This window comes from Oncorhynchus masou, chromosome 23 (assembly GCF_036934945.1).
Source record: "Oncorhynchus masou masou isolate Uvic2021 chromosome 23, UVic_Omas_1.1, whole genome shotgun sequence".
Taxonomy (NCBI): domain Eukaryota; kingdom Metazoa; phylum Chordata; class Actinopteri; order Salmoniformes; family Salmonidae; genus Oncorhynchus; species Oncorhynchus masou.
In genome coordinates this window covers 9,637,337-9,663,572 of record NC_088234.1, presented here as the reverse complement: position 1 = coordinate 9,663,572, position 26,236 = coordinate 9,637,337, and the positions used below count along the sequence as shown (strand labels likewise).

At 42.2% G+C, this 26,236-nt stretch overlaps 1 protein-coding gene across 1 annotated transcript; it reads left to right on the top strand.

Annotated features, from left to right (window-relative positions):
* Positions 1 to 14,809: 14,809 nt before the first annotated feature.
* LOC135510280 (zinc finger protein 629-like) lies at positions 14,810 to 22,388 on the top strand. Its single transcript, XM_064931088.1, has 2 exons — positions 14,810 to 15,086; positions 20,797 to 22,388. Exons 1-2 carry the CDS (start codon positions 14,915 to 14,917, stop codon positions 21,618 to 21,620), a joined length of 996 nt encoding a protein of 331 aa, XP_064787160.1. The 5' UTR covers positions 14,810 to 14,914; the 3' UTR covers positions 21,621 to 22,388.
* The last annotated feature ends 3,848 nt before the right edge of the window (positions 22,389 to 26,236 follow it).

The following is a 26,236-nucleotide window of genomic DNA, read 5'->3' as shown; positions in this document are numbered from 1 at the left end:
TTAGCTTCTTTGATTTATTTTATTAGTTTGACTCGTGCAATTTATCACTTTCGTTATGAACGCAACAAAGTCCACTTTCTTCGCTATTAGTATGTCGGGATCCTTCTCCTGCATGGCATTCACTGCAGACTGTGGGCCATTCACAACCAGAACCAACTCTACTCACTCCTTCAGATATTTTCACTGCCTCCACATAGGAGACCTGCTGGATAGCCCTGATCCTAGCCACTGCGACCTCCCTCATCCATACAGGGCACTCGGGGCACGTGATTCCCATCACCATTACAGCAACATGCTTCATCTGACCCTTCAACTACTACACATTTATTCCTTCTACAAACACTTGCCACGTGTCCTAACTTTTTACAATTGTAACACTTCTGTCTCACCGCATATCTCACATACCCAAGTTTTACATAAATTGGGAGAACCGCTTCAGCAAACAACAGTAAAACCGAGAGGTTTTGCTCCTTCCTTCAATCTATCATTCGATTCAATCGACGTGCGTCTCCCACTCCTGTGCCCTCATTTATCAATGTTGCGTACTGTTCGTAAACCATGCATGGGATCATTTCTAAGCAAAGTGTGGGATTTATCCATTTGTACTTATACTTGAGAATGTGCGTAAATTTAAGCACACGCGTATTTAAGCACAATGCGTACGCACAGCACTTTGTGGGTGAAAAGTCAAACTGCGAATAAAATACCCTCCTTGAAAAGGAGAGAGGATTGACATACTGGACCATATCATGAACTATTGTTAAGGCTGTGTAAGGCAGGCGAGGTCAGGTGCAGGACAGCAGAGTAGAGTAAACAGGCAGCAGCAATTTTACTCTGGTCAAAAAAATAGGCGCAACATGACATCTTAAGTGCCCAAAGAATACGGAACATGAATACAAGAGTATAGCGCGTGAACATACACCATTAACAATAAACAATTCCACACAAAGACATGGAGGGAAACAGAGGACTAAATACATGCAGTGTGATTATGGAATGAAAACCAGGTGTGTATGAAACAAGACAAAACAAATGGATATATGAGAAATGTCTGTCTACAAACAGGCTCTCAAAGTGTTTGATAGGAAGCCCAATAGCCATCTGTTACATCCTCAGAATGCATGAGCTCCTGAGTTGGGAAAATATTGTGCAATACACTGACGCAAGTCTTGTATTCAAGATCCTACATGGCCTGGCTCCCCCTCCACTCAGTATTTTTGTTAAACAGAAAGCCCAAACATATGGCAGCAGATCCACAAGGTCTGCCATGAGAGGTGACTGTATAGTTCCCTTAAGGAAAAGCACCGTTAGTAAATCTGCTTTCTCTGTGAGAGCTTCCCATGTCTGGAATACACTTCCATCAGACACACATAACTGCACCACCTATCACAAAATGCATGAATACACGGCTAAAGGTCAATCAGATTTGTGATCATAATCCCTAGCTGTGTATTGCCGCTTTCCATGTTGTCTGTAGCTTGTGAGGTGTGGAAACACTTTTTTGCTTTTATGAATTTTGTCTTGCTGCTTTTTGTTCTATGTTTGTTCTATGTTGCTACGTCTTGCTTGTCCCATGTTGCTCTGCGTGTGCTCAATGATTGTCTATATTGTAATTGTTTTTAATAACCTGCCCAGGGACTGCGGTTGAAAATTAACCGGCTGGCTAAAACCAGCACTTTTACTGAAACGTTGATTAATGTGCACTGTCCCTGTAAAAATAAAAAATAAACTCAAGCATTTACATTTACACCAGAATTTATTGCCTCACATGTTTGACACGATCAACAAGTTCTTTCAATGATTTATTTATTTCTCTGTCTGTTGCATCCAGCTGCTGTTTGAGTCCAAGAATTAATGTGTTGATCTGTTGTTGGGGTCAGAGGACACCCTTCTGGTAGGCCTGGGAATGAGGGGTCAGAGGACACCATTCTGGTAGGCCTGGGAATGAGGGGTCAGAGGGCACCCTTCTGGTAGGCCTGGGAATGAGGGGTCAGAGGGCACCCTTTTGGTAGGCCTGGGAATGAGGGGTCAGAGGACACCCTTCTGGTAGGCCTGGGAATGAGGGGTCAGAGGACACCCTTCTGGTAGGCCTGGGAATGAGGGGTCAGAGGGCACCCTTCTGGTAGGCCTGGGAATGAGGGGTCAGAGGGCACCCTTCTGGTAGGCCTGGGAATGAAGGGTCAGAGGACACCCTTCTGGTAAGCCTGGGAATGAGGGGTCAGAGGGCACCCTTCTGGTAGGCCTGGGAATGAGGGGTCAGAGGGCACCCTTCTGGTAGGCCTGGGAATGAGGGGTCAGAGGGCACCCTTCTGGTAGGCCTGGGAATGAGGGGTCAGAGGGCACCCTTCTGGTAGGCCTGGGAATGAGGGGTCAGGCAAATCACCCACATCTGTGAAGATTTCATGTTCTTTTTTTAAATACATTTTGTTAAATTTATTTTGTCATATATTATATTTATTGTCAAGAAAAAATGTTTAGATGTGGTCCATGTCTGAATATGGTTGCAAAAATAAGGCTCGACTTACCATCAGTTGGTGTGTCTGGTATTTCTTCAGGGTCTGGGTGAGGTTCCTCAGTATCACCATAACAAATGATGCCAGACACTGAGGTCTCTCCAATTATGCTGCCATAGCAGACAGTGTGCTGGTCCATAGCAGACAGTGTGCTGGTCCATAGCAGACAGTATGCTGGTCCATAGCAGACAGTGTGCTGGTCCATAGCAGACAGTGTGCTGGTCCATAGCAGACAGTGTGCTGGTCCATAGCAGACAGTAGGCTGGTCCATAGCAGACAGTAGGCTGGTCCATAGCAGACAGTAGGCTGGTCCATAGCAGACAGTAGGCTGGTCCATAGCAGACAGTAGGCTGGTCCATAGCAGACAGTAGGCTGGTCCATAGCAGACAGTGTGCTGGTCCATAGCAGACAGTGTGCTGGTCCATAGCAGACAGTGTGCTGGTCCATAGCAGACAGTGTGCTGGTCCATAGCAGACAGTGGGCTGGTCCATAGCAGACAGTAGGCTGGTCCATAGCAGACAGTAGGCTGGTCCATAGCAGACAGTGTGCTGGTCCATAGCAGACAGTGGGCTGGTCCATAGCAGACAGTGGGCTGGTGGGCTGGTCCATAGCAGACAGTGGGCTGGTCCATAGCAGACAGTGTGCTGGTCCATAGCAGACAGTGGGCTGGTCCATAGCAGACAGTAGGCTGGTCCATAGCAGACAGTAGGCTGGTCCATAGCAGACAGTAGGCTGGTCCATAGCAGACAGTGGGCTGGTCCATAGCAGACAGTGGGCTGGTCCATAGCAGACAGTGGGCTGGTCTATAGCAGACAGTGGGCTGGTCCATAGCAGACAGTGTGCTGGTCCATAGCAGACAGTGGGCTGGTCCATAGCAGACAGTGGGCTGGTCCATAGCAGACAGTGGGCTGGTCCATAGCAGACAGTGTGCTGGTCTATAGCAGACAGTGGGCTGGTCCATAGCAGACAGTATGCTGGTCCATAGCAGACAGTGTGCTGGTCCATAGCAGACAGTGTGCTGGTCTATAGCAGACAGTGGGCTGGTCCATAGCAGACAGTGTGCTGGTCCATAGCAGACAGTGTGCTGGTCTATAGCAGACAGTGAGGAGTCACTCTGCCCTAATCCTGTTGCACTTATATCGCTTTTGTGGACCAAATTTGTATTTTTTTTGCATATGTTTTCAAATCAAACCATTTCTTTTTCATTTCATTAACTGTTCTGCACTCAGATGAGGCAGAATTTACCACAGCTCTAACCTGCTCCCAAGTGACATTTCTGGCAGCTTTAAAAGGGAAGGTATGTGACCATAAATGGTCATTTAGGGCAGTTATTTATGTAAATGAGACTTCACTTGCACTAGCACAGTGTTTAAGAAAGTGTCTGATTTATCAAAGCAAAATATTTACAGGTGTGTGTAAATCAACATTCTCCATTTTCTTCGTACAAGTTCATTTAGAAGCTTTTGTACGTGACATTGATAAACGAGGGCCCTGGAATGTTATCCCTAAACCGCACAAACCTCTGTCTGACAAAACACCAGAGATGCCCTTCTCTGTGAAAGATGCACGTGTTTGTGTTCTCGAAGTAGCACCCACAGTGTACGCGTTCCTTCTTCTTTTTTTTTCTTCTTTGAGGTTTACCGGCAGTTGGCATCCAATATGTTGCATTACCTCAACGTACTAGACCAGAGTAGAACTATGTTATACTTTGCTTTAAAAAAAAATTGAATATACAAAATATACAAATACCCTACCATCTAACACACGGGTGAGCAATTACACTACCCTCACAAAAAAAAATAAAAAAATTAATACAATTTAAAAAAAACACCAACCTACTCTACTATTTAAATCTACTTAGTCCTACCTCATGCCAACAACCTGAAAGAATGGGACACCACTACTTAACACACCCTGTAACTGCTCTGATGTCAAATCTCGCACACCCAAATACCTCTCTGCGACTTCTGTTCCATCCCTGCCATACAGTTGATAACCATGGCTATAAATGATAAAAATGCAATCTTACTGAAGCATATCACTTGTTGGGTTATTCCTAAAAAAAACCATGTTTTTTGAACACTATAAGTTGTTTACAAGCATGATGGCTGTACGTTTAGTTTATGCAGCTTGTTGACCATGAGCCAATCTGTGTTTCTCAATGAGTTCAAAGACCGTGAATGCATCCAACTGATATTTAACACTGCACAACAGGTAATTACCACCTTCCAACTTGGTTATGAACACAGCCTTTGTTGACACTGTCAGAGCTATAAAAAATATATATTCTTTTTTTAGCACAGACAAAGATGGTGGATAAATGAAGATGGTTTACTCGGGCGGTTTACCATTGAAAGAAAAAAGGTCAGTTCCGGTCAATAGCAGCTTGGTCTGGTCTACTTATACTGAACAAAAATATAAAACCAACATGCAACATTTTTCAACGAGTTTACTGAGTAACAGTTCATATAAGGAAATCAGTCAATTGAAATAAATTCAATTGGGGCCCTAATCTATAGATTTCACATGACTTGGTAGGGGCGTAGCTATGGATGGACCTGGAGGGCATTGGCCCACCCACTGATGAGGACCAGACAATTTGTTTTTCCCCCACAAAAGGGCTTTGTTACAGGCCGAAATATCCTGCATCCGTTTACACCCAGTGGCCTATCCACACATTTGAGAGTACCAGACTCCGTTTTATGGTTCTTCAAACCGGGATGATGGACATCAAGACTGAGGACAACCAGATCTCCCAAGGGACCAAGCCCCAAGGAGATGACCGTCCACGATGGTAGATACAGCATCCTAAATGAATGGAGGACTACATAGTCAACCACCCCACACACTCTAATAAACGCTCCAAGTGGGCATGTCCGCCGAGGTGAGGGTATTCAAACTGGTGAGCCCTCCCCCCACAGGTCAGCTTCAGGCAAGCCAAAGCCCCCGGAAAAAGAAGACCTTGAGGAGGATTCTGATGAAGAGAATCATCCACAACCTCAACAAAGCGAACTGTTGAGCCCAGGCCAGCCACAATAAAAGGTCATTAAAAGCACCACCAAAGAAGGGGAGTCACCAGCCCACAGTCAACAAAGCAGTAATGGCAACAACAGAGATGACTCATATTCAAGTTCATCTTAAGAAGATAGAACTGGAACACCAGTTCGCTAGAGAGAGAGAGAGAGAGAGAGGCAGCACGGTTCAATTCCAAAACTAGCGATGGAGAGACACCAACTCACCACGGAGTGAAGATACCAGGAGATGCAGCTGAAGAGTAGAGCAAGACAATGGAGAGAGCAGCAACGCCTTCGCCAGGCCCAGAACTAACTGAAGAAGGCAGAGCGGTGCCACTCCCTCTTAGAAAAGGGTTATGGTTACTCTACCCTTCTATGAGCATGCCAGCACCACACCCGCTCTTATCCTATAAAAGGTCATGGGGCGGGGCCACCACAAAGGCCCAATCCACGCCAGCAGCCTACACTTGGGGTGCCTCTAGTGTAACGCATGTGAAACGGCTAGCTTAGTTAGCGGTGCACGCTAAATAGCATTTCAATCGGTGACATCACTTGCTCTGAGACCTTGAAGTAGTAGTTCCCCTTGCTCTGCAAGGGCCGTGGCTTTTGTGGAGCGATGGGTAATGATGCTTTGTGGGTGACTGTTGTTGATGTGTGCAGAGGGTCCCTGGTTCGCGCCCGGGTATGGGTGAGGGGACGGTCTAAAGTTATACTGTTACACTAGCACCTGTGACTCCAGGCCCAAAAAACCTTTTGCCTTACCAAAGGGTTGACAGAACCTACACCCTACTTGACTGCATGGTTACAAGTCAAGTCTCAGGCCAAGCGGATTCCCAGTCGGGCCCGTCGAGTTGGACCAGAAAGAGGAAAATGGAGCTAAAGAACAGCGTTCGTCTTACCACAACAAGAACAAGTCTGCCACAGTCCTCTACAACACAGACCAGACTACTGAGCATTCAGAGTCTCCCCAAAGTCCAAGAAGAAGTCCTCAGCTCCACAGGAAGGGAAGGTATCCAAGGGCCAAAGAGAAGCCTAAACCATTATGTCCTTTATGCAAGAATCAAGAACACTACCTCAGTTATTGTGAGAAGTTTTAAGAAGCTCTCCAAAGACCAAATAGCTCAATGGGGTCAAGGATAAAGACAAGTGCTGGCGGTGTGGTCAAGGATAAAGACAAGTGCTGGCGGTGTGGTCAAGGATAAAGACAAGTGCTGGCGGTGTGGTCAAGGATAAAGACAAGTGCTGGCGGTGTGGTCAAGGATAAAGACAAGTGCTGGCGGTGTGGTCAAGGATAAAGACAAGTGCTGGCGGTGTGGTCAAGGATAAAGACAAGTGCTGGCGGTGTGGTCAAGGATAAAGACAAGTGCTGGCGGTGTGGTCAAGGATAAAGACAAGTGCTGGCGGTGTGGTCAAGGATAAAGACAAGTGCTGGCGGTGTGGTCAAGGATAAAGACAAGTGCTGGCGGTGTGGTCAAGGATAAAGACAAGTGCTGGCGGTGTGGTCAAGGATAAAGACAAGTGCTGGCGGTGTGGTCAAGGATGAAGACAAGTGCTGGCGGTGTGGTCAAGGATAAAGACAAGTGCTGGCGGTGTGGTCAAGGATAAAGACAAGTGCTGGCGGTGTGGTCAAGGATAAAGACAAGTGCTGGCGGTGTGGTCAAGTATAAAGACAAGTGCTGGCGGTGTGGTCAAGGATAAAGACAAGTGCTGGCGGTGTGGTCAAGGATAAAGACAAGTGCTGGCGGTGTGGTCAAGGATAAAGACAAGTGCTGGCGGTGTGGTCAAGGATAAAGACAAGTGCTGGCAGTGTGGTCAAGGATAAAGACAAGTGCTGGCGGTGTGGTCAAGGACACCAGCGAGATTCCTGCACTCTAAAAAAAAGGTGTGCAACGTCTGCAAAGAGCAACACTTGACTGTCCTTCATGACCTCGTTGAAGAAAAGGATAAGTGTCCCGATGGTCAGCTCACTGCCAACTACAGTCTACCTGGACCTATCAAATCACTCTGGCCATGTGATGCTAAAGGTGGTGAAAGTCTGGCTCCACAAGGATAACAGATCGCTCAAAACCTATGCAGTCCTAGTAAACTCACACGTGCTAAATCAAGGTGACTTACAAAATGCGGTGATGTCGTGTCCACATCTAAATAATCATTGTGGAATCTGAAAAGACAGGCTTTTTAAAGGCTGATCATGACTCACATTAACACCATCATCCCAAACACCCTAGATCCACTCCAATTCGCATATTGCCCAAACAGATTCACAGATGATGCAATCTGTATTGCACTTCACAGTGCCCTTTCCTGCCTGGACAAAAGGAACACCTAAGTGAGAATGCTGTACATAGACTACAGCTCAGCGTTCAACACCATAGTTCCCTTCAAGCTCATCACTAAACTAAGGAACCTTGGACTGAACACCTCCCTTTGCAACTGGATCTTGACATCCTGACAGGCCGCCCCCAGGAGGTGAGGGTAGGCAATAACAAACCCGCCGCGCTGACCCTCAACATGAGGCGCCCTCAGGGGTGCGTGCTTAGTCCCCTCCTGTACTCCCGGTTAACCCATGACTGCATAGCCGCTCACGACTCCAACACCATCATCAAGTCTGCCGATGACACGACGGTGATGGCCCTGATCACCAACGATGATGAGACAGCTTACATGGAGGTCAGAGACCTGGCAGTGTGGTACCAGGACAACAATCTTTCCCTCAACGTGATGAAGACAAAGGAGATGATCGTGGACTACAGGCAAGGAGGGCCGAACAGGCCCCCATTCACACCGACGGGTCGAGAGTTTCAAGATCCTCTGTGTCAACACCTATCATGGTCCAAACACATGGCATGACAACGCCTATATCCCCCTCAGGAGACTGAAAAGATTTGGCATGTGTCCTCAGATCCTCAAAGTCCTACAGCTGCACCATTGAGAGCATCTTGACTAGCTGCATCACCACTTTAATGGCAACTGCTTGGCATACGAAGGTCGCAAGGCGCTACAGAGGGTAAGGCATACGGCCCAGTGCATCACTGGGGAAGAACTCTCTGCCGTCCAGGACCTCTATACCAGGGGGTGTCAGAGTAAGGCCCTATAAATTGTCAAAGAATCCAGCCACCCAAATGAAAAACAGATATATAATTTACATAAGTATTCACACCCCTGGGTCAATTCATGTTAGAATCACCCTTGGCAGCGATTACAGTTATGAGGCTTGGTAAGTCTCAGAACTTTGCACACAATATTTGTATACTATTATTTTTTATTCTTTAAGCTCTGTCAAGTTGGTTGTTCATCATTGCTAGACAGCCATTTAAGTCTTGCCATAGATTTTCAAGCTGATATAAGTCAAAACTGTAACTAGACCACTCAGGAAAATTCAATGTTGTCTTGGTGAGCAACTCTAGTGTATATTTGGCCTTGTGTTTTAGGTTATTGTCCTGCTGAAAGGTGAATTTGTCTCCCAGTGTCGGTTGGAAAGCAGATTGAACCAGGTTTTCCTCTAGAACTTTCCCTGTGCATAGCTCTAAACGTATCGTTTTGTATTCAGGACATGTTTAGCAATTTTTTACTTTAGTGAGTTATTGCAAACAGAATGCATAATTTTGAATATTTTTATTCTGTACAGGCTGACTTCTTTTCACTCTATCAATTAGGTTCCTATTGTGGATGAACTACAATGTTGTTGATCCATCCTCAGTTTTTTCCTTTTTCCTAACACAGCCATTAAACTCTGTAGCTGTTTTAAAGTCACCATTGGCCTCATGGTTAAATCCCTGAGCTGTTTCCTTCCTCTCCGGCAACTGAGTTAGAAAGGACACCTGTATCTTTGTAGTAACTGGGTGTATTGATACACCATCCAAAGTCTAATTTAAGTACTTCACCATGCTCAAAGGGATATTCAATGTTTTTTTGTGTTTTTTTACACATCTACCAATAGTTGCCCTTCTTTGTGAAGCATTGAAAAACCTCCCTGGTCTTTGTGGTTGAATCAGTGTTTGAAATTCACTGCTCGACTGAGGGACCTTACAGATAATTGTATGTGTGGGGTACAGAGATGAGGTAGACATTAAAGAATCATGTTAAACACCATTAATGCACAAAGTCCAGTCCATGCAACTTATTATGTGACTTGTTAAGCACATCTTTACTCCTGAACTTATTTAGGCTTACCATAACAAAGGGGTTGAATACGTATTGATTGACTCAAGACATTTCAGCTTTTAATTTTTCCTTAATTAGTCAAAATGTCTAAAAACAATTCCACGTTTGACATTATGGGGTATTGTGTGTAGGCCAGTGACACAACATCTCAGTTTAATCCATTTTAAATTCAGGAAGTAACAACAAAATGTGGGAAAAGTCAAGTGGTTTGAATACTTTCTGGAGGCACTATAGCTACCCACACTATCTGCATTGACCCTGTTGGCACTAACTCTTTTTGAGTATGCACACACACACTGGACTCTACTTACGCACACACACACTGGACTCTACTTACACACACACACACTGGACTCTACTTACACACACACACACTGGACTCTACTTACACACACACACACACACACTGGACTCTACTTACACACACACACACACACACACACACACACACTGGACTCTACTTACACACACACACACTGGACTCTACTTACACACACACACACTGGACTCTACTTACACACACACACACACACACACTGGACCCTACTTACACACACACACACACACACACACACAATGGACTCTACTTACACACACACACACACACACTGGACTCTACTTACACACACACACACCCACACACACACTGGACTCTACTTACACACACACACACACACTGGACTCTACTTACACACACACACTGGACTCTACTTACACACACACACACTGGACTCTACTTACACACACACACACACGCCAATGTTCCCTCTAAACATCCTCCAGGACTGCCACGTAGAACAAATGCCAAACCGCTTAAAGACGCAGGAGATTGAACTTCATAGAGTTCGCCCCATTAGTTTGCATGTTTTTTTTCTGTGATCGAAGCAACATTATTATAATCCCTTTTTTCAATTCAATAAACCAAAACAAATCTAACTTTGCAAAATTGAATCTGTGATTTTTGTTGTGTGCAGAGTCTGAGCGCTCACGAGCGGTCTCTCAATCAACGGCGAGTGAATGCGCATTTCCGATCAGTTCAGATCCGAGCGCAGAGCCGTGCGAGTGCACATTTGTTGATATTCTTTGCCGATTAGCGAGTTATTAACTTATTTATAAGCAGTGGTGGTAAGGGAAACATTTGTCATACTTGAGTAAAAGTGAAGATAACTACAGTAAATGCGAAAGTCGTCCCGTAACACCACTACTTGAGTAAAAGTGAAGATAACTACAGTAAATGCGAAAGTCGTCCAGTAACACCACTACTTGAGTAAAAGTGAAGATAACTACAGTAAATGCGAAAGTCGTCCAGTAACACCACTACTTGAGTAAAAGTGAAGATAACTACAGTAAATGCGAAAGTCGTCCCGTAACACCACTACTTGAGTAAAAGTGAAGATAACTACAGTAAATGCGAAAGTCGTCCCGTAACACCACTACTTGAGTAAAAGTGAAGATAACTACAGTAAATGCGAAAGTCGTCCCGTAACACCACTACTTGAGTAAAAGTGAAGATAACTACAGTAAATGCGAAAGTCGTCCCGTAACACCACTACTTGAGTAAAAGTGAAGATAACTACAGTAAATGCGAAAGTCGTCCAGTAACACCACTACTTGAGTAAAAGTGAAGATAACTACAGTAAATGCGAAAGTCGTCCAGTAACACCACTACTTGAGTAAAAGTGAAGATAACTACAGTAAATGCGAAAGTCGTCCAGTAACACCACTACTTGAGTAAAAGTGAAGATAACTACAGTAAATGCGAAAGTCGTCCCGTAACACCACTACTTGAGTAAAAGTGAAGATAACTACAGTAAATGCGAAAGTCGTCCCGTAACACCACTACTTGAGTAAAAGTGAAGATAACTACAGTAAATGCGAAAGTCGTCCCGTAACACCACTACTTGAGTAAAAGTGAAGATAACTACAGTAAATGCGAAAGTCGTCCAGTAACACCACTACTTGAGTAAAAGTGAAGATAACTACAGTAAATGCGAAAGTCGTCCAGTAACACCACTACTTGAGTAAAAGTGAAGATAACTACAGTAAATGCGAAAGTCGTCCAGTAACACCACTACTTGAGTAAAAGTGAAGATAACTACAGTAAATGCGAAAGTCGTCCAGTAACACCACTACTTGAGTAAAAGTGAAGATAACTACAGTAAATGCGAAAGTCGTCCCGTAACACCACTACTTGAGTAAAAGTGAAGATAACTACAGTAAATGCGAAAGTCGTCCCGTAACACCACTACTTGAGTAAAAGTGAAGATAACTACAGTAAATGCGAAAGTCGTCCCGTAACACCACTACTTGAGTAAAAGTGAAGATAACTACAGTAAATGCGAAAGTCGTCCCGTAACACCACTACTTGAGTAAAAGTGAAGATAACTACAGTAAATGCGAAAGTCGTCCCGTAACACCACTACTTGAGTAAAAGTCCAAAAGTATTTGGTTTGAAATGTACTTCAGTATTAGACGTAAAATTATTACTTATTTGAAATTCCTTAAAATAACCAGATGACACAATTTTTGTTAAAACATATATTTACGTATAGCCAGGGGCATAGCAACAGACATGATTTACAAAAGACACGTTTGTGTTTAGTGAGTCTGTCAGAACAGAGGCAATAGGTATAACCAGGAAAGTTCTCTTGATAAGTGCGTGAATTGGACCAGTTTCCTGTCCTGCTAGGCATTAAAAATGTAACTAGTACTTTTGGGTGTCAGGGAAGTAAAGAAAAAGTTGTCAAAAAAAGAAAAAGTAATTGTACAAATACCCCCCAAAACTACTTAAGTACTACTTTAAAGTATTTTTAGTTAAGTACTTTACAACACTGAGTAAAGGTCAGCAATGGGGAGTTACTGCTTCCTACAATAGCTACAATATACAACAACTGAATGCATTCAACTGAAATGTGTCTTCAGTATTTAACCCAACCCCTCTGAATCAGAGAGGTGCTGGGGGCTGCCATAATCGACATCCACGTCTTCGCCTCCGGGGAACAATGGTCCCAGTTTTGATTTTAGCTGGGACACAAAGCTGGTAGCCTTGTTGTTAGAGCGTTGGACTAGTAACCGAACGTTTGCAAAATCGAATCCCTGAGCTGATGAGGTAAAAATCTGTCGTTCTGCCCCTGAACAAGGCAGTTAACCCACTGTTTCTAGGTCATCAGTGAAAAAAATAATTTGTTCTTAACTGACTTGCCTGGTTAAATAATACAAACTATGTTTAAGGGTCTATACCCACAGGGACTATGTTTAGCCACTGATTGGTTGGTAGTTGGTACTTCAGAAATTGTCTGCAGTCTTACATTACATTCAATTTATCTGGGGTAATGACATGGGGTGTTTGCTGGCTCTTTAGTTTATACTGAGCACATGTGGTCTTAGTGAAATGTACAAGAAGCCTTGCTTCACTTCTGAAACCTAATGGATACATGCCTAGATTATTTTTGGTCATCAGAGTGTATTTTATATGTCCCTCCCTTAGTATAAAATGTAGAACAGTTTGTGGTCTCCATTTTTCTTTTTTTAACTAGGCAGGTCAGTTAAGAACAAATTCCTATTTTCAATGACGACCTTGTTCAGGGGCAGAAAAACAGATTTTTTACCTTGTCAGCTCGGGGATCTGATCTTGCAACCTTTCGGCTACTAATCCAACACTCTAACCACTAGGCAGGTAGATCGGACACTACTAAAGGCTATGAGCTTTTTTGGTATTTTTTCAACTGTACTGGTTTACATTTAATATGTCTCAAAGTCAGGTTTGATTTGACCGTTTAATTGACTGAACACAAAGGTGTTGTACCCTGGAAACTTGAGCTGCAGCATGCCCTCCGCCTAAGGGTCCGAGATGGACCTTCATTAGGCTTTAAACCCACTGTTAAGCGTTTGCCTGGCTACCCATCCACATGGCTCTGGCCAACTGATGTTTCTTCTCCATGTTGAGCCTGGATCTCCCCAACAATTTCTAGAATGTGAACACATTCTGATTGGTCATAGAAACCGAAGGGTTGGGCTCGAGCCGGACTACGTGATGACATCATTAACTTTGGTAACTCTGATTGGTTAGACTTGTTAGAGAAGATCCAATCGCTGATTAATTTGTTTTGTACAACGCCCCTCATTTTAAAGTCACACAAATGACAGTTTCAGACTGAATATATGTAGCGATTGACAGAGCAGAGGAATTAAACTCAAGGTGAGTCGTTAGGCAAGCCTAACATGTCTCTTTATATCACACCAGGGTCTACTAACTCACAACGAGATCTACTTTTTTTCACCACGATAAACCGTTTCAATCTATCCCTGACAGCATCAACCTCACTGACTTATTGAAGACAGAATCCACATTAGGGGAAACAGTGCCACTGTTCTAGCGTTTTTGTTTTGTTGACTAAATGTAAATGCGCAGCGTGGTAAAAACAAATTGCAGTACATCAGTGGATGATAATAATGAATAGCTGGAATTGATTCCGCTCGAGCCAATACGACTCCGTCCTCCCCAATTAAGGTGCCACCAACCTCCTGTGCAGGACATATTGTTCTGTCGAAGCGTGCAGTGATGTCAGAGCGAGAGAAAAAACTGTGTTCGTTGTTTGCTGTAAACTTCTTTGTTGGTATAATATCCCAAACAAAAGTGGCAGTTTCACCATTAAGGATTCCAGCTTTAAAGAATATAATTTATTCACTATGTGCCACAGAAACTGCTTTTACTGTGAATTAAGCAGTAGGAGCAGTGATTCAATAAGTTGTGTCCACTTAAGGACACTTAAAGACTTAAGGGTCAATTCAAGTCCCCTCCCAAAGAAAAATCGTTCTGCAATGTTGACAATACAGTAATGTGTGGAGACCAACGTTTTTTTTTTTCAATTTCAATTTATTTTAGAAATAGGTAATTATTTAAGAACAGTGCAAAGGTGCCAATATATTTGGCCGCACCTGTATGATAACCACTGTTTGTCTAAGCGTGGTTATTGTTTCCCTTTACTACGGGTCTCTAGGCTGCCTTACACAGTAGTAAACTCCCATCCAGCTGGCGGCGCCTGTTGTGCATTTCTAGGCCCACCACCCAATAGAATAAAATGCATTTTCCAAAATTCCTTGACTAGAGCACGGAAGTAGGATTGGAGACGACTTGTTTTGATTTTCAACGTTCTCTGTGTGAAGTAAAGAAAGACCAACTGACAATACTAAATAGGTTACCCAACTCTCATTCGACCTAATATGTCTAAACTACAGTTGTTGAGTGTGTTTCTAAATGAGCGCTTAACGGCGGCTGTTGTGGAGATTGTCGGGGCAGTTGAGAAAACGGTAGTGGAGTACCAGGAGGAGAATGATCGGCTACGGAGACTGCTGCGGATCACACCAGAGACACCACTAACGTTATCGAGAATAGGTACGTAGTTATGAACATAGAAATAAGAATGAATAGAACGGGCTTGTAACTGATGCGGCTCATGCAATGGGGATGCATTTGTTGTAATGTCATTAGAGTTGATTCAACAAATCACAGCACAGATTGCTGGATATTCTTCCTGCTTGTGCTCCTGTGTGTACACTCGTAATGGCCGCCATCCAAACATTATATTATAATTTACTTGAATAGTGACACCCGTTCTAATCATTCTTATATCTGTGGCTATGTAGCCTTTGATCGTGACTCTCAGGAACATTAACACGCGTCACTTGCGGTACGGTTTTGTGAGTCGAACGATCTTATCTTTCATATTATCGAGAAATACACGATGTTAAATTGTTAACTTTTTTTATAGGGTTAATGTTTTCACAAAGCCATATCTCCATGAGGGAGTTATTTTATGCTGGCCCTGGTTGAACCGGGCAAAGACACTGCTCGGTCATTTGTAGGATGGTGCATCGTTCAGAAACATACAACATATTTTCCGTAAAAATAAATGTTTGAGTTTTCTAATTAGTTTTCATTGTGAAGGTAGCTTTTTTAAAATCAAAATCAATCACATAATCGTACTAATTAGCCAACAACACATGCTTTAATTATGTCACTTATTTTGAGCCGACTTTGCTTGGGCACCTGGGTGAGATTAATCGAACCCCCTCATTGTGACAACGCGTGTTTACGGAAAGAGACGGAAGACAGAGGCTGCTGTCCAAACACTTAAGACACCCTATCCCAAGGTCCTTGTGTAATGTGATATTGTACCCCCTGGCCCCGCCCCTAGACCAATTGGCCTTTTATATTATTTGTATATACAGACACACTTGTGTTCCCACACGTACTTCCTGTATTGATTTGTTGTTAATAGATCTTTTTAATAATTTCTTCCTCCCTCGCCCTGTAAGTGTATACTCGTCAGACGTCATGAAACGTCATCAGAAGTGTCCACTTAATTTGAGGGCTGAGGGGATAGTAAGGGACATACAGACACTTACAATTCTAACAGCTTTTTTGTTAGTAGAGTATTTAATTGTCTTAAAATACAGTTCAATTTGTTTTTCTAAGGTAAGAAAATGTGGTGTTTTGTTTGTAAATTTACATTTGTGAATAAGAAATTTGTCCAAAAGAATAATGAAATGAATTACATAGAAATAAGCTGAAACATTTTATTGTAGGTAAAGAATCCAAGCAGTACATCTCTCCACAATAGTGTAAAATCTTCATAAATGTGTTGAATTATAAACCTACTGATGTCTTGCCACAGTTTCCTTTAAATGAATACAATGCCAAAACAGATGCAACACTGTTTCTGGGTGGTCATTACAAAAGGAGCAATTTGAGTTGATGTTTTCCTGAAACATCTTCATATAGTGGTTGGCAGGATAATATTTATGACATTTTTTAAAGGAAACTTCCTTAATTTTGTTCACAAGTAGGTATGTGTGTAGCAACATCCAAACTTTTTTTCCAACAGATATTATCAATAAATCCATTCCAATAAGGCTTAACATTAGATATACAACTTCCTGCTGAAACAAGGTTTGTATCGCTCTGTTGTTGACTGGACCAAAAGAGAAACAAATCTTTCCTACTGATGTGTCAACAGAAGGTAGGCTCTGAGAGTCAGGTCTTGACACGTTCCTGAATAATAAAGCAACACCTGAGGGAATGGCATCTAAAACAATTGCAAAATCTTTAGGTGTTACAGGGACCTTGTAAAGTGATAAGAATTCCTTATAACTACGTTTTTAAAAAAACACTGCATTTACAATTTGGCTCACCGAGAAATGGTTTTTAAATGGACCACCCTTGGCCAGAAATGCGTCACTGGTTCATCCCGTGATGACTGTTTTTAGCCACCGGTAGCATGGGTGCTTTATATGCGCCTGTCAATTGAGTGAAATATAGAATTATTAATATACGCATGCTGTACGATAGCTAGCAAATGAATTAGAGAACTAGCTAGAACTTCTGAAGGAAAATGTGTATTTCTACAATTTCCAAAAGATAACCAAACAAAACATTGACTTTTTTACGAGGTGTGTTTGTGCCGTCATGTGCATTAGTAGCACAATTTCAAACCAATTTGCATTTGTTTGTTTTTTTACACTTGTACGTTAACTTCTCCGTTGTTTTTAAGTTTTCGCTGACCGTTCTTAGCGGATGTACAATCGTCGCAAATTGAATTATGGCGAGTTTCAGGCCCTGGAGTGAACATAATTGTACACACGCAAACTCGATTAAAAACGAGAGCTTAAGGGGCTTACGTTGCAAACTTCCCTTGCTTGGCTAATGATTTGGACCGTCCGCCAAGGTGGCGATGGGGATTCCCCCAAGGGCATAAGGCCCTTGGGATGATGGGTAAGTGGACGAGGGTGTGTCTTTTTTTATAAGTTCGAACTGCAAATCAGAGTTGATTACCTGGGATAATTAGGTGATTCTCATAACACCTGTGTGTAAAATATGGGATAATTAGGTGACTCTCATAACACCTGTGTGTAAAATATGGGATAATTAGGTGACTCTCATAACACCTGTGTGTAAAATATGGGATAATTAGGTGACTCTCATAACACCTGTGTGTAAAATATGAAATAGAAATGGAAGACGGATGCCACAAACGTGTTGTCACTGGCTGACATTGTTAAAACAGTGTAGAGGAAGTGTGTGCTTTGCATTCAAATGAAAAACACGTGGTTTGCATTCACATGAAAAACACGTGCTTTGCATTCACATGAAAAACACGTGCTTTGCATTCGCATGAAAAACACGTGCTTTGCATTCGCATGAAAAACACGTGCTTTGCATTCGCATGAAAAACACGTGCTTTGCATTCGCATGAAAAACACGTGCTTTGCATTCGCATGAAAAACACGTGCTTTGCATTCGCATGAAAAACACGTGCTTTGCATTCGCATGAAAAACACATCGTGCTTTGCATTCGCATGAAAAACACATCGTGCTTTGCATTCGCATGAAAAACACATCGTGCTTTGCATTCGCATGAAAAACACATCGTGCTTTGCATTCGCATGAAAAACACATCGTGCTTTGCATTCGCATGAAAAACACATCGTGCTTTGCATTCGCATGAAAAACACATGCATGTGTAATGAAAGGAGTGGGATTTATGTTTCTAGATCTGTCCCGGAATTGTGAATCGATTCATGTTTAGATGTAGTGTTTGACTGTTTTGGCCTTTACCTTGACCTGGCCAAGATAAAGCAAAGTAGTGCGACAAAAACAACACAGAGTTAGTTACACATGGGATAAACAAACGTACAGTAAATAACACAATAGAAAAAAATCTATATACAGTGTGTGCAAACGTAGTAAGATTAGGGATGTGAGGCAATAAATAGGCCATAGTTGCGAAATAATTACAATTTAGCGTTAACACTGGAGTGATAGATGTGCAAGTAGAGGTACTGGGGTGCAAAAATAAATAACAATATGGGGACGAGGTAGTTGGATGGGCTATTTACAGATGGGCTGTGTACAGGTGCAATGACCGGTAAGCTGCTCTGACAGCTGATGCTTAAAGTTAGTGAGGGAGATATGAGTCTAAAGCTTCAGTGATTTTTTTTTTCTTCTCTTTTTTCTTCAATTCGTTCTAGTCATTGACATGGGTGCACCTCAGCCACGCTCAAGGTCCTAAACGATATCATAACTGCCATTGATAAGAGACATTACTGTGCAGCCGTATTCATCGACCTGGCCAAGGCTTTTGACTCTATCAATCACCACATCCTCATTGGCAGACTCAACAGCCTTGGTTTCTCAAATAACTGCCTCGCCTGGTTCACCAACTACTTCTCTGATAGAGTTCAGTGTGTCAAATCGGAGGGCCTGTTGTCCGGACCTCTGGCAGTCTCTATGGGGGTGCCACAGGGTTCAATTCTCGGGCCGACTCTATTCTCTGTATACATCAATGTCGCTCTCGCTGCTGGTGTATTCTACAAATACCTAGGTGGCTGGTTAGACTGTAAACTCTCCTTCCAGACTCACATTAAACATCTCCAATCCAAATTACATCTAGAATCGGCTTCCTATTTCCCAACAAAGCATCCTTCACTCATGCTGCCAAACATGCCCTCGTAAAATTGACCATCCTACCGATCCTCGACTTCGGCGATGTCATCTATAAAATAGCCTCCAACACTCTACTGAACCAATTGGATGCAGTCTATTACAGTGCCATCCGTTTTGTCACAAAAGCCACATACACTACCCACCACTGCGACCTGTATGCTCTCATTGGCTGGCCCTCACTTCATACTCGTCGCCAAACCCACTGGCTCCAGGTAATCTACAAGTCTCTGCTAGGTCAAAGCCCCGCCTTATCTCAGCTCACTCGTCACCATAGCAGCACCCACCCGTAGCACGCGCTCCAGCAGGTATATCTCTCTAGTCACCCCCAAAGCCAATTCTTCCATTGGCCACCTCTCCTTCCAGTTCTCTGCTGCCAATGACTGGAAAGAACTGCAAAAATCTCTGAAGCTGAAGACTCATATCTGCCTCACTAGCTTTAAGCACCAGCTGTCAGAGCAGCTCACAGATCACTACACCTGTACATAGCTCATCTGTAAATAGCCCATCCAATCTACCTCATCCCCATACTATATTTATTTCTTTATCTTGTTCCTTTGCACCCCAGTATCTCAACTTGCACATTCATTCTCTGCACATCCTACCATTCCAGTGTTTTAATTGCTATATTGTAATTACTTCACCACCATGGCCTATTTTATTGCCTTATCTCTCTTATCCTACCTCATTTACACATGCTGTATATAGATTTTCCTACTCTATTATTGATTGTATGTTTGTTTATTCCATGTGTAACTCTGTGTTGTTGTATGTGTCGAACTGCTTTGCTTTAACTTGTCCAGGTCGCAGTTGCAAATGAGAACTTGTTCTCAACTAGCCTACCTGGTTAAATAAAGGTGAAATAAGTAAATCAAAATATGTAAAGGGATGAATAAGAATATGTACATATAAATATATGGATGAGCGATGGCCATGCGACATAGGCAAGATGCAGTAGATGGTATAGAATACAGTATAAACATATGATGATGAACAAAATGGTTGCTTAGCAACCAGATACTGGCATGTTCTCTGGAGAGAAAAAAAAAGCGAGTTCCAATATTTGCATAATCGTTGTGATTGGAGGATAGCTGTGAGGGTTGCTGAATCAGGATTAAATACTCTCTTCTCCTCGAGCTCATTAATGATAGAATGTTCATATTGGAAGATGGCAGAAAGGCCAGTCTTTTTGGAAAATGACATACAGGAGTACAGGGAGTGGAATGTTGGATAAATAAACTGGTACCTAGTCTCTGTCTAGAAGCTGGCCCTATCTATCTGCCACGCTGTATAGAATACAGTCTCTGTCTAGAAGCTGGCCCTAGCTATCTGCTAGGCTGTATAGAATACAGTCTCTGTCTAGAAGCTGGCCCTAGCTATCTGCTAGGCTGTATAGAATAGTCTCTGTCTAGAAACTGGCCCTAGCTATCTGCTAGGCTGTATAGAATACAGTCTCTGTCTAGAAGCTGGCCCTAGCTATCTGCTAGGCTGTATAGAATACAGTCTCTGTCTAGAAGCTGGCCCTAGCTATCTGCTAGGATGTATAGATCATAGACATTGTGAATTCATCTGTTTGATTCAAATTTCTGCTCCTTCCCTCCAGACTCCCTGCAGATCTCTGTCTCTGAAGAGGAGGTTCCCCCTGAGCAGCAGCACTGTGAGCAGGAGTGGAGCCCCAGTGGGGGGCAGGAGGACCCAGAGACCGCACAGATTAAAGAGAAACAGGAGGAAGTCAGGACCAGTCAGGAGGAAGATCAGCTTCAAGGTCTGGAGCCTGATATCATAGAGTTCGATTTCACTCCTTCCTGTGTGAAAAGTGAATGTGATCAGGAGGACCCACTTCAGTCCTTGACTCTTCCCCAAACCCAGACTGTGGAGAACAGAGAGAGTGACTCTAAACCAGTATATCCTGAACCTTTTGGCACTGTGAACCACCTAAAGTGTCTTGACATTCCCTGTGATCCTCCAGATAATCAGAAACTTGCCTGCAGCCGCAGCTCAGCTGTAAGCAGAAACCCAGTAGGACTTGACAGCAGCCCACCATTGGATCTGAACACAATAATGGGGGAAACCTGCACATGGCCCTTTTGTGGCAAGACCTTCAAACAAAAAGGACATCTGTCCAGGCACATGAGGGTTCACACAGGAGAGAAACCGTTTAGTTGTGGTGACTGTGGGAAAAGCTTCAGTCAGAAGGGGACCCTAACCATGCATAAACTGACACACACAGGAGAGAAACCGTTTAGATGTTTTTTTTGCAGTAAAAGCTTCAGCCAGAAAGGGGACCTAATGAGACACATACTGACTCACACGGGAGAGAAACCATTTAGCTGTGGTGACTGCGGTAAAGGCTTCATTCGCAAGGAGCATCTAACTGCACATTTACAGACTCACACAGGAGAAGTGTCGGTCTCAAGCAGAACCTAACCATGCAGAAACTGTCTAAACCGTTTAGCTGTGGTGACTGTGGGTTAAAGCTTCGGTGTCAAGGGGAACCTCACTGTTGACATGGAGACACAGGATGATACACTGTTATTTGTGGTGACTGTGGGAAAGGCTTCAATCATAAGATGGACCTAAGGAGGCATAAACTGACTTGTAGTGCATTTGGAAAGTATTCAGACCCCTTGACTTTTTCAACATTTTCTTACATTACGGCCTTATTCTAGATTTGATTAAATAAAAAAATGCCCTCATCAATCTGCACACAACACCCCATATTGACAGTGAAAACTGTTTTTATCATTTTTTTCACATATTTTTTAAAATATTTTTAAATAACTTATTTACGTAAGTATTCAGACCCTTTGCTATATGATTATAAAATTGAGTTTGGGTGTATCCTTTTTCCAATGATCATCCTTGGATGTTTCTGCGACTTGATTGGAGTCCACCTTTGGAAAATTCAGTTGACAAGACACGTTCTGTCAGCTGATGAGGAATAATGCAAGGATGTGGACAACTGGTAGGAAAGGAGGATCATTCACACTGAGGGTTTCAGATAAAGGTGTATATAAAAGCAAGTTGTGTTTTTCAACATTTTATGTTAATAAAGTTTGATTTGATTCAATTGATGACGTAAATGGTTAAGCAGTGAATGGTAGTATTGTAGGCGCCGGTCTGCTGTTCTGTCTGTTTTCAGTTTTTGATTTGTTACAAAAGTTTGAAATATCCAATAAATGTCGTTCCACTTCATGATTGTGTCCCACTTGTTGTTGATTCTTCACAAAAAAAAATACAGTTGTATATCTTTATGTTTGAAGCCTGAAATGTGGCAAAAGGTCGCAAAGTTCAAGGGGGCCGAATACTTTCGCGAGGCACCCAATGTATACACTACCGTTCAGAAGTTTGGGGTCACTGAGAAGTTTCCTTGTTTTTGAAAGAAAAACACTTAAAGAAAAAAAAGAAATAGAGTGTAGACAGTGTTAATGTTGTAAATTACTATTGTTGCTGGAAACAGCAGATTTTTTATGGAGTATCAACATAGGTGTACAGAGGCCCGTTATCTGCAACCATCACTCCTGTGTTCCAATGACACGTTGTGTCAGCTAATCCAAGTTTATCATTTTAAAAGGCTAATTGATCATTAGAAAACCATTTTGCAATTATGTTAGCACAGCTGAAAACTCTTGTGCTATTTAAATAAAGAAGCAATACAGCTGGCCTTTAGACTAGTTGAGTATCTGGAGCATCAGCATTTGTGGGCTCGATTACAGGCTCAAAATGGCAAGAAAAAAAGAACTTTCTTCTGAAACCCATCAGTCTATTCTTGTTCTGAGAAATTAAGGCTTTTCCATGCGAGAAATTGCCAATGAACTGAAGATCTCGTACAACGCTGTGTACTACTCCCTTCACAGAACAGCGCAAACTGGCTCTACCCAGAATAGAAAGAGGAGTGGGACGCCCGGTGCACAACTGAGCAAGAGGACAAGTACATTAGAGTGTCTAGTTTGAGAAACAGACACCTCACAAGTCCTCAACTGGCAGCTTCATTAAATAGTACCAGCAAAACACCAGTCTCAACGTCAATAGTGAAGAGGCGAGTCCGGGATGCTGGCCTTCTAGGCAGAGTTCCTCTGTCCAGTGGCTGTGCTCTTTTACCCATCTTAATCTTTTCTTTTTATTGGCCAGTCCGAGATATGACTTTTTCTTTGAAACTCTGCCTAGAAGGCCAGCATCCTGGCATGCTAAACTGGTGAAAAAAGCACCCAATTATACTTGAATAAATGTAAAGATACCTTAATAAATAAGGATTAATGTAAAAGTGAAAGTCACCCTGTAAAAGTCTATAAGTATTTGGTTTTAAATATACTTAAGAATCGAAAGTAAGCGTAATTGCTAAAATATACTTTTGCTAAAATTTCACATTCTTTATACTAAGCAAACCAGACGGCACCGTTGTCTTATTTAAATGTATTTACGGCGAGCCAGGAGAACACACCAACACTGACACGTGTGTTTAGTGAGTCTGCCAGATCAGAGACAGTAGGGATGACCAGGGATGTTCTCTTGATAAGTGCGTGAATTTCCCTGTCCTGCTAAGTATTCAAAATGTTTATTTATTTATTTTTATTTCACCTTTATTTAACCAGGTAGGCAAGTTGAGAACAAGTTCTCATTTACAATTGCGACCTGGCCAAAATGTAACGAATGCCTTTTTGGTGTCAGTGAAAATGTATGGAGTAAAAATGACGCTGTCATAAATATAAATAGTTAATTACAAAGTATTTTGGGGTGGTTAAATACAGACAAATATGTTGATAAAAGTACCTTGTCCTGGAGAGATTTGCACAGTTATCAAAACATCATGCCAGGGTAAGCCTACACAAAACACAGCCCATATTTGAAGTGTTTCTAAAATCACCGTATGGGGGAAATGAATGGTGGTAACACGTTTGGAACCATTTCCTTGTTTGACCGCTAGATTTGATGGGTTTTATGACTCATACTGTGGTTCTCTGGGTGTAGACGGGATGCTGCTGTGCTCTGCTCATCATCAGATGGGGGAGGAGAGGAGGTAGGTGGCCCACGTGGGTAACTGATTAATACAAAATTACAATACAAAAACTGCGTATTAAATACATGTGACTGGTCATTTGTTTGAGTCAGAGGCCCAAGATGCAAAAATTATATTTTTTAAATGTATTATTATAAGTTTTTATCCAACCACAGGAGCCCACTCTCAATGTTCAAAATATACCGAAGAGCATAATTTAGCCACAAAGGATCAATAGTTTCTAAAAAAGACCTGTGGATTAAGTTTTAAGTGCATACAGGTATCAGTACCAGTCAAAAGCTTGGACACACCTACACATTCCAGGGTTTTTCTTTATTTTTTACTATTTTCTACATTGTAGAATAATAGTGAACATGTCAAAACTATGAAATAACACATATGGAATCAAATGGTGGTCACACCAGGTATTGAATGTTTTTCTGATCCACGACCTTACCTTTTGGGCCTCCTGAGTGGCGCGGTGGTGTAAGGCACTGCATCTCAGTGCAAGTACCTGGTCCAAATCCAGGCTGAAACCCATAGGGCGGTCGCACAATTGGCCCAACGTCATCCGGGTTTGGTTTAGGTAGGCCGTCATTGTAAATAAGAATTTGTTAACTTAACTGACTTGCCTAGTTAAATAAAGGTTACATTTTATATATATTTTTTCTCCATAGATTAGGACCTAATTAATTATTTCAAATGACTGATTTCTTTATATGAACTGTATCTCAGTATAATCTTAGAAATTGTTGCATGTTGCGTTTTATATTTTTGTTCTGTGTAGTGCTAATGACAGCCTGCAGTACCCCGGTCGGCCTTCAACTGGAGTTACTCAATGAAAGGGGGCAGCATAGAGCTCGTCTGCAACGTCATTTTCTGGAATAGTTCAAACTGCACATGTCGTGTTTGTCTGTATAGCAGAGTGGCGCAGCGGAAGCGTGCTGGGCCCATAACCCAGAGGTCGATGGATCGAAACCATCCTCTGCTATTTGTTTATCTTTAGAACAGCTTTACACAGACCTGGCAGAGACTCAAACAGGATTTATGAAGGGCCGTCACATAAACTCTAACATTCGTTTAGTGATACCTGCGTCTTCTGTGAAAAAGAAGTTGAGAATCTAACTCACTTGTTCTTTGAATATAAATTTGTGTCAGAATTTTGGGAAAACCTTACAGAATACTTATTTACCATTATGAACACTGCCCATGTTTTTGACATGAAGGATGACATGAAGGATGTTACTGTTGCAATGATAACCAGACCATTGAATTTGTGATTTTTTTTATTCTTGTTTCCAAATACTTTATACATAAACAAAAATTCCAGAATTCTATACCAAAAATACAGAATTTTTATTTAATTTAATTATCTGGTTAAGACTGTATCCCTAGTGAATAACAATAAGAATAACATCTTCCTGAATCTTTATAATTATTTTTTTAGAGTGAATACAATTGCACTAGAATTGTTTATTTATTATTTGTATATATTTTTTGTATGTTTTAGTATTTTCTTGTTAATACCTGTGTTTTGTTTTGTTAGACACGTTTGATGTAGCAATATAAGTTGCTACATTAAATTAAACATGTGTCTGGAAGTTGCTTCGCGGACACGCCTGGTGCCCAAATTGATGACATGTCATGCAACACGAGTCGAATCGAGTGGAGATGAACGGATTCAGTTCTGTCAGTGCTCCTGATGAGCCCTTCCCAGCTAGCTAGTTTATGCTTGTGGCTAGAAACTTTTTGAATTTGAAACCTGTCGTTCGAAGTTAGGACTTGAGAAAGTGTTCAGAAACATTCAGTTTATATCGGAGTAATTGTTTTGTTTTTCGGCTGGAATCAAGTCAAGTTGGCAACCACCTTAATATAACGCTGTTGTACGGATCATTCGCACCGGCTTGTCATAATGTTATCTAATTGTCACGGTGACATCCACATAGTGACCAATACTACCTCTTGTATTTACTTCGCCACCATGGCCTTTTTTTTAGCCTTTACCTCCCTTATCTCACCTCATTTGCTCACATTGTATATATACAAA